The sequence below is a fragment of the Rattus rattus genome, chromosome 7, assembly GCF_011064425.1.
Source record: "Rattus rattus isolate New Zealand chromosome 7, Rrattus_CSIRO_v1, whole genome shotgun sequence".
NCBI classification, from domain to species: domain Eukaryota; kingdom Metazoa; phylum Chordata; class Mammalia; order Rodentia; family Muridae; genus Rattus; species Rattus rattus.
Genome location: NC_046160.1, coordinates 5,952,868 through 5,961,535, shown reverse-complemented (window position 1 = coordinate 5,961,535; position 8,668 = coordinate 5,952,868). Strand labels below are relative to the sequence as shown.

General features: G+C 42.1%; 1 protein-coding gene across 1 annotated transcript; it reads left to right on the top strand.

Annotated features, from left to right (window-relative positions):
- The first annotated feature begins 146 nt into the window (after positions 1-146).
- Cript (CXXC repeat containing interactor of PDZ3 domain) lies at positions 147-8,410 on the top strand. The gene is made up of 5 exons (XM_032908728.1): positions 147-275; positions 2,798-2,863; positions 3,675-3,729; positions 6,383-6,486; positions 7,253-8,410. The coding sequence occupies exons 1-5, from the start codon at positions 260-262 to the stop codon at positions 7,315-7,317; spliced, it is 306 nt and encodes a 101-aa protein (XP_032764619.1). The 5' UTR covers positions 147-259; the 3' UTR covers positions 7,318-8,410.
- Positions 8,411-8,668: the final 258 nt, after the last annotated feature.

Genomic DNA, 8,668 nt, shown 5'->3' with positions numbered 1-8,668 from the left:
CAGACCAGAAGGCGGGGACTCACAAGCGGATAGCCAATCGTTGAAGAGGAGAGGCGGACCGATAAAGGAAGCCCCGCCCATGAGCTCGCGTTTATCCCTCCCGCGACTTTCTCCATCCTGGATAGGCCGGAGCGGGAGGGCTGAGTACGGAAGCGAGCTGACGTAACCGGAAGAGGAAGTCTTCTCAGCTGTGTTGTTGATGTATTTTGGCAGCTGCTCCTGCTTTGCGGGTTGAGGGGACAGGACGACCCGTGGAAGGATGGTGTGTGAAAAGTGTAAGTTAAGGCGCTGCTTCTGTGGGAGGTGGAGGCTGGAGGAACCCGACGAAATTCTCTTGGGATTTCGGCCTTTGTTTTTTCTCACCGGTCTGTAGTATAACCTTTGTCTTCCTTCCTTGCCCCACGGTCCTTGCCTATCCCGGGACCCTATAGCCCTATGCTTTGTGTTCAGAATGGTCTCAGTTCTGCACATCTATGCTTGTCTCTGTCGCCGTCCTCGCGCCCTTCTTGGATCTCTTTAATTATAACTTCTTGACAGGATCCCAGAGACTTTAAAATCTTTCTGGTAGCATCTAGAGTTGCCAGGTGTAACAAATATAAATCCCAGGCTCTCAGTTACATTATAAGATTATAGGCAATGATTAATTTCTAGTATCATTAATATATCCCGCATAATATTTAAATCTTGGCTTTTGTTTGCTGTTCCTTACTACAAAACATGCCACATTTAATACAGATTTTACTTTAAAAATTAATTCAGTGGTCATCTGAAATTAAGTTTAATTGAATATCTTATACCATCCCATCAGTTCATTAATACAGCATTAGGTCAGGTGAAGGAGAGAGTCTCATCATCACCAAAGAAATCTATGTAGTCATCCCTGGCTTTTAGAAAGGTCTTTTTAACTCTTTAAGTTACCATTCAGTAATTCCAATGAAACCCCTGAGATTTGTTGAAAATACTTATTGTTTTGTTTTTTCGTTTTCTGTTTTTTGTTTTTTACTGCAAAAGCTGTTGATTTGTTTAAAACGGCTTTCTTTTCTTGATCTCTTTCTTGGGCTAGACAGCCTTCTCTGACAAGATTCCAACTTGTATCTCAGTTAATGGCTAATATATACAACCACAGTACATAGAACTCTGGACACAGACACCCCCAAGTAGCTGTGGCATCAGACTCAGCCACCATTCTTTTTTTTTTCCAGTAAATTCTATTTCTTTATTATTTTTGAGATAATATAATTGCAACATTTCTTTCTTCCATTTCCTCCCTCTAAACTCTCCCGTATATCCATCAAATTCCTGACCTCTTTTTTCACTAATTGTATTGAATGCATACATGTATATAGTCGTTTTATAAATGCAGCCTGCTCAGTTCATATATTGTTACTTGGATGTATGTTTCAGGGCTGACCATTAGCACTGGACAACCAATTGGCGTGCCCTTCCCTCGGGAAGACCACTCCTAGCTTCCCTTCATCAGCTCCATTCTCAAACAGCTTTTTATTCTTTTTGAAAGTGGGGAAAGTGTTTAATTAAATGTGGCCTAAATGTAGATATGACCCTGTCCTTTGTGCTGTGCAATAAAAGGCCATTTCTTTCTATTATAGTTACTCCTCTGAAAAATCTAATGTTTTACTATTTGTAACCTCCTAGTCTGTGTGCTCATTACACTCACCCTGTATGTAAACTGAACTCCTGCTCATACAGAAGCTGTACTGTCAGGCAGCCACCTCAGTTCTGCCTTTCCTTCTGTCATAAGTTGCTCAAAAAAGTTCTTTGTCTCCAAATTTTTAGAGTTGTCTTCCATTTACTAGGTTCCAGGGAGTTTGGTCTTGGTCTGCTTTGTTTCTGTTGCTCCGTTAGATCTTTGGGGAATGTTCGGCCTCAGCTAGCACATCCATACCACTGAGTATCCAGTTCACCTCTCCACCTGACCTTTTCCCTACTTAAACTGTAAGAAGTAACTGTCCATTTGGATCTTGACGTCCGAGGCCCTCTACAGACAAAGACCTAAGCTATCCTTCCAACCTCCTTTCTCCCGCCTCACGCTGAGCTAGTCAGAGTACTCTGTGCACTGTGGTACCCTGAGCTCCCCATGCCCGACCTGGGGATGTGTCCTTTATTTACTGTTTGACTTCATCTCCTCATCTACTTTCCCAACACTTAAGCTCCATCTCCTTAGTTCACAGCTCAGGCTTCCAGCTTATAGTTCTACTGAGGCTTCTTCACTTTTCAGAAAGGCTCCAGTCACTTGGAAACGCTGTAGAGTCAGAACAAGAAAAGGTTATAAGCACATGCTCTAGGTTTCTGTGCAGTCCCACCTGCTTCGTTTCCTCCCAGCTATCAGCCTACGAGCTGTTAAGGAGCTAGTGAACTTGGGTCTAAGCCCCTGAATCTAGACTCATGGCTTTGTTTTCCTCAGTACCTCCCACAGTGCTTTGTACAGACTAGGTGATTAGAGAATGTGGGAGGAATGAATACGTTTGTCAGAATTGTTTAAAGTATAATCAGTGGGAGCTGTTGGTAGAGCATCTTGTTGTCCTGGAAGTTTTATTTAGAACCAGTATCTGTTGCCCACAGTTGCTATCATTCATTCATTGATTTCTACCCTGGTGTTAGTAGGTTCCTACTGTAATCTCACTTTTCATGTCATTATGTACTTCAGGCATAATACAGTATATTTATTATTTTAAATTATTATTGTAACGTTAGCAGAGAAATGCGTTTCGTTATTTTATTTCCACACAGTGTGTGTATTAGATGACAGTTGTACTCTTTTGCTATCTTGCTACAATAGGTGAAAAGAAACTCGGCAGGGTTATCACTCCAGACACATGGAAGGACGGGGCCCGGAACACCACAGGTACTGCTTGCCATTAGGAAACAGGAGCTGGATCAAGCGCTTGTGGACACAGCTCAGGGCTTCACTGTTTGCAGAGTGCAGTGTTAGATGATGACTCTCTCGTCCGTTAAACACAAAGAGGACTGGATTCCCCTGTGAATTCATATCTTTTTCATCATCTGAGTTTCATGAATGGACTCCTCATATAGATAGTCAAGAAGGAGTGAAATTATTATTTCAGTGTATTTTATTTGATTCAGCTTAATAAAGTCTGTATTTTAAATTTCCTTCCTACATCTTAAAAGTTTTACATTCTCGAACAAATTTAAACTGCTTTCACGTTTTTTATTAAACCCATACACCAAGGCCTGGTGGGGTGATACATGCCTTTAATCCCAGCACTCGATGCCTTTAATCCCAGCACTTAGCAGGCAGATCTCTTGAGTTCAAAGCCAGCCTGGTCTATAAAATGAGTTCTGGGACAGCCAGGGGCTACCCAGAGAAACCCTATCTACAAAATAAAACCAAACAAACCACCCCACACAGCGAAGTCTGTCTTCAGTAGTGGGGACCCAGCGTTTCTCTGTGTTCGGTTTCTGACACCAAAGTAGACAGATGTCACACATACAAAGCGAGGGTACGCGTTGTCAGAGTTACCCTAAGACTGAGTAATGAGGCAGTCACACTTTATACCAAGTTCATCAGAAACTGGGCTATGATGTGCGCATTTATTGATTGAAAGTCAGGGTGAGTTTGGGTATTGCACATTACATGCTAAATGCACAAAAGTGAATGGCCCACCATGTATGCACTTTTCCTTTTTAACATATAGAAAGTGGTGGAAGGAAGCTGAACGAAAACAAAGCTCTGACTTCGAAGAAAGCAAGGTAAGCGAGGGCATCCCTGGGGCAGTCGTGAAGTTCATGTTTTAAGTGGCGAGCCTAGCGGAGTGAACTTTTGCCTGATCCTGTTGTGGTCATGTTTGCATACAGAGACGGACTGTTTGCTGTGGGCCCCTTCTCCACCTTATCCGACATGTGTAGATACCGCTTTCTACTATTGTAACAGAAGACTCGATTTTATTTTATCTCTGAGAATGAGGACAAAATCTCCCCAATTCTGACACATTGCTTCATTATATTTAATTTAAACTTTCACACGAACCCTTCCCACTGCTACCCCAGTTCCTTGCTTACTTTACCACAGTGAAGGGTTGTTAGCCAGAATGGGCATACAGAAAGATCATGTGATTCCTTTGCTTAAAGCCTTCCGATGGCTTTCCTTTTCCAGTAGAGCAGAATCTGAGCTCTCTACTACAAGTCTTCCATGATATAGTGGCTTCCTCTTCTGAGACTCCACTGTCACCTAAGGCCAGTATTTGGTGCTCCGAGGTTCCTCCTGACTTCTTGTCACTTGAAACATGACTGAGCTCTGATCTCAGAGAGGGGTCCTTAACCAGCATTTCTCTCCTCTCCGCCAGCTTTTAGCTGGGATTTTCTCTATAACAGTTGGGTGAGGGCAGGGAATCCGTAGTGTTCATGTTTGGTATTTAGGGCAGTATTGGATATAGAAAGCACTCTAGATAATCTGCTGAGTGAGTAAGTAGCCATTGAGTGTCAGTACAGTAGGAATTAAAAGAAATAAAAGTGAAGCTTTTACTTTATAAAGTGGCTGGCACATAGCATCAGACTATATATTGTTGCAAGACAATGCTTGCTAAGACCGGGTTTACTAGTTATTTATCTGAATCGTGCAACTTCATATACATCCCATTCCTTTTATTCTGATATTTCTGAAGTGTAGCTATTATTTTTGAGTACTCTAGCATGTTTTAGAAAGTATGCTACTGTATTACATTAAATTTTCAGTTCCGTTATTTATAAGGAGCAAGAAACTCTGTGCGGCTGGGGAACTGGCTCAGTGGTTAAGAGCACGCACTGCTTTTCCTGAGGTCCTGGGTTCTGTTTGGACATCGAGAGGCTCACAAACGGCCTGTGACTCCAAGTTCAGGGGATCCACACTGTCTCCTGGCCTCAGCAGCACACATCCCCACACAAACACAATAGAAACATAATTTTAAAAATGATAGAATCTTTAGAAAAAGAACTAAACGCTGCCACTTGATGGTAAGAGTTCATTTGAAGGTTAAAATGTCATTTTAGAACAATAAAAATATGGTTTCTGAAAAGGATTCTAAACATCCAAATCTAAACAAATTTTACTTAACTCTTGTGGGAGTAAAGTGATTCAGTTTAGAAAAGTTAACCTCTAAAAATTTACCTGCTGCCTAGCCATCGTGGTACCTGTGGGGAGCTGAGCAGGAAGATAGCAAAGGTCACGACAGTCTGGGTTATAGAGCCAGAATCTGTCTTAAAAGTCAAATGAGCAAACAAGTGAAAGGTGTCTGTTTAATAATGAGATAATAAGGCTGGAGAGATGGGTCAGTGGTTAGAGCACTGGCTGCTCTTCCAGAGGTCCTGAGTTCAGTTCCCAGCACCTATATGGTGGCTCACAACCATCCCTAACTCCAGTCCCAGAGGATCCAGTGCCCTCCTCTGGCTCCCACAGGCACAGCCCACTTGACACATACACATATATGCAGGGAAGACACATGTACACATAAAATTAAAATACACAGATAAAGGTAAAAAAGTTAAAAGAATCTCATATGCTATAGTCCAAACAAGACACCAGGACTATAAAGTCACATGAAGAAAATGTAAATAGCTATTCTGGAGGAAGGCAAATAGTCAGTTTTGGGAGAACTATTTCTTATAAAGTTATTTGCCCTCTGTTTCCTGTAAGATACCATGTTCATATAGTAGAAATCCCTTTATCCAAAGGGACCAAGTGGAGTCAGTAGAAAAAGCTTGTTAAAGTGAGTAGTCATTAGGAAATGCGCCTGTCTCATTAAAGTGAACTGTACATGTATTCATCTATTGCTGGGCATTGAGATTAACCCTTTATGGTCGGGTCTGCTGATGAGAGTTTATATTACTTCTCACAGAAACCATCACCAGAATATATTATATACCTTCAGAGTGGAGCAAAAACTAAGCCGGGCGTGATGGCATGTGCCTGTAACCCCAGTGCTTAGGTGTTGGTGACAAAAGCATCAGGAGGTCAAGGTCATCCCAGCCTGGGTTCACCAAGGGAGGGGGGCAGGGAAGGGGAATGGTCCTGGAAAGATGACATGAGTTTGCTTCTTAAAGCCACGTGTAACCCCATCTACAAAGAACCCAAACCCTCTGGCTTCCATACTACCTGCACACATATGACATACATATGTACATAGTGAACATATGGAATCCTCCCTCCCGTTTTTAGTAATTGGCTTACCCATATCTAATCCCAGTACTGGAGAGGCAGAGGCAGGTGAATCTCAGTGAGTTAGAAGCCAGCCTGGTCTACAGAGTAAGTACCAGGATAGCCAGAGCCATACAGAGAAAGCCTGTCACACACACACACACACACACACACACACACACACACAAAAGTTTCTATTGTGGTATGAATATCTTTTTTTTTTTAACTCTCTAGGTTTGATCCATATGGAAAAAATAAGTTCTCCACTTGCAGAATTTGTAAAAGTTCTGTACACCAGCCAGGTTCTCATTACTGTCAAGGCTGTGCCTACAAGAAAGGTATGTTCCTTTAACTCAATTTTTCGACTTAAATCTATCTCATTTGCTGTTGGTTTAAGTATTGAAAGGAGTAACCTTTGAGTTGTTAATCAAATACCCTTTTTTACTAAGATAAAATAGAATTTAAATTTGTAGTCAAAAGGATATCCTTTTTTCTCTTTTATGACGTTTTGAAGTTCTTAAAGATTCTCCGTCTGTCCTTCTATCTGTGTCTGAGTGTGTGGTCATGTGTGCAGCTCTGTCCTTCTATCTGTGTCTGTGTCTGAGTGTGTGGACATGTGTGCAGCTCTGTCCTTCTATCTGTGTCTGTGTCTGAGTGTGTGGTCATGTGTGCAGCTCTGTCCTTCTATCTGTGTCTGTGTCTGGGTGTGTGGTCATGTGTGCAGCTCTGTCCTATCTGTGTCTGTGTCTGAGTGTGTGGTCATGTGTGCAGCTCACTTACGCATTAGGCATGTGTGCCCGAAGCCAAGAGAAGGCGTCTCTATTACCACACGTTGTGAGGCGGGGTCTCTCCCTGACCCTGAGGTTCCTGTTCTCAGTTGGGGTAGAAGCCAGCAAACCCCAAGGATCCTCCTGTCTGCACCCTACTTGGATCTGAAATTATGGGGATTTGTGAGCAGATGTGAATGTTGAACTCCAGACTCTAGTTTCCATGATGACAGAGCAAGTGCGCTTGACCCATGAACGAGCCGGGCAGCCCCACTGAGCTTTAGTTTAACGTAAATAGAGCAACTGGCTGCTGCTCACATGCTTTTTTTTGTTTCAGGCATCTGTGCGATGTGTGGCAAAAAGGTTTTGGATACTAAAAACTACAAGCAGACTTCCGTCTAGGCTGTTGATGAAGATTCCCACTCTACGGTTGTATTTGTGCTTCGGCTTTTCAAGCGTAACACGGATGTCCATCTTACAAAATGACCTGTTTGAGGATGAATGATTCAGTCCGAAGCAGGGACGTTGATCAGTATTGATCTGTCTGCTCTCATGAAGTTGTGAATGAAGTTTCTGCCTTAGGTGGATATTTTCCTTGTGAGCATTTTACTGAACTAGATAAGTGACAAAATTAATGAACGAGGTTTCCCAACTTCTGTACGCACTGTCTACTCGACATTATCTAATTAATGAGTACGCACTGTCTACTCGACATTATCTGTATAATTAATGAGTAAGGTGTTCCCTACTTCTGTACGCACTGTCTACTGGACATTATCCATATAATTCCTATCTGACCCACGCGTTTTATTTATAGATATTGCAAATGTGAAATCACTGATTCTTTGCTCTGAACTTGACATCCAGACTTGAGATTTCTCACTTTCTCACAAACATCGCAGTTCTTAGAACAAGCAGCGCCTTAGTTACTGCATTTTCATGAGCTATAATGTCTGAGACCATTATTGCAGAGTGGATCCTTGGTGACCAGTCCTGCCACAAGTCTAAGATAAGTTGCATTTTTATTTAAAGTTGTTGTTGCTGCTAAAGTGAGTTTCTTTTACGTGTGACTGACCGCCATGGGGCCCGACTGTCCAGGCAGGCACTGAAGTTCAGAGACGTGTGTTCTGTCAGCATTATCTTAAATTCAAATGAGAATACATCTATTCTGTTTGGGAATGTTCTTTGAAGCAGGAAACAAAGCTTTCCTTAACACCCCCCAACCCCCGCTGCCACTCCCTCAGAAATAAAGAAGGCCTCTGGCCTCTGCATCTTCAGTGATGTTACTGTAGCCTGCCGGGGGCTGCTGTGAATGAAGGTTTTTCTTGTTGCCTTCTTAGGGTTGGGCCTTCCACCTTTAAAACCCTCAGCCTACCCAGAGACCAAAAGCATATTCTCTGTTTTTATCTGCAGGATCTTAAATGCATATCACTGTGTAATGTGAGACCTACTATAAACAATGAAAAAATAGACATTGATTATGGTTTTAAAATTACTTTGAAGAAAAAATCTTAATTTAATTTTATCCACTAGATTTTTTTCAATGTTTTTCTAGGGTGCTTTGTTAATTTGTTAATTTTTAATCAGAAAAATTACAGAAATAATACAAAATACAAATAACATCTCAGCTGGGCAGTGGTGGCACACACTTTTAATCCCAGGAGGCAGAGGCAGAAGGGTCTCTTGAGTTCAAGGTCAGCCTGGTCTACAGAGTGAGTTCCAGGACAGCCAGAGCTACACAGAGCAACCTTGT

Bases quoted from the DNA above. Each gene is read 5' to 3' on its own strand.
- Cript (XM_032908728.1), top strand. The intron at 3,730-6,382 runs GTAAGCGAGGGC...TTAACTCTCTAG, and splicing joins CTGACTTCGAAGAAAGCAAG to GTTTGATCCATATGGAAAAA. The intron at 6,487-7,252 runs GTATGTTCCTTT...TTTTTGTTTCAG, and splicing joins AGGCTGTGCCTACAAGAAAG to GCATCTGTGCGATGTGTGGC.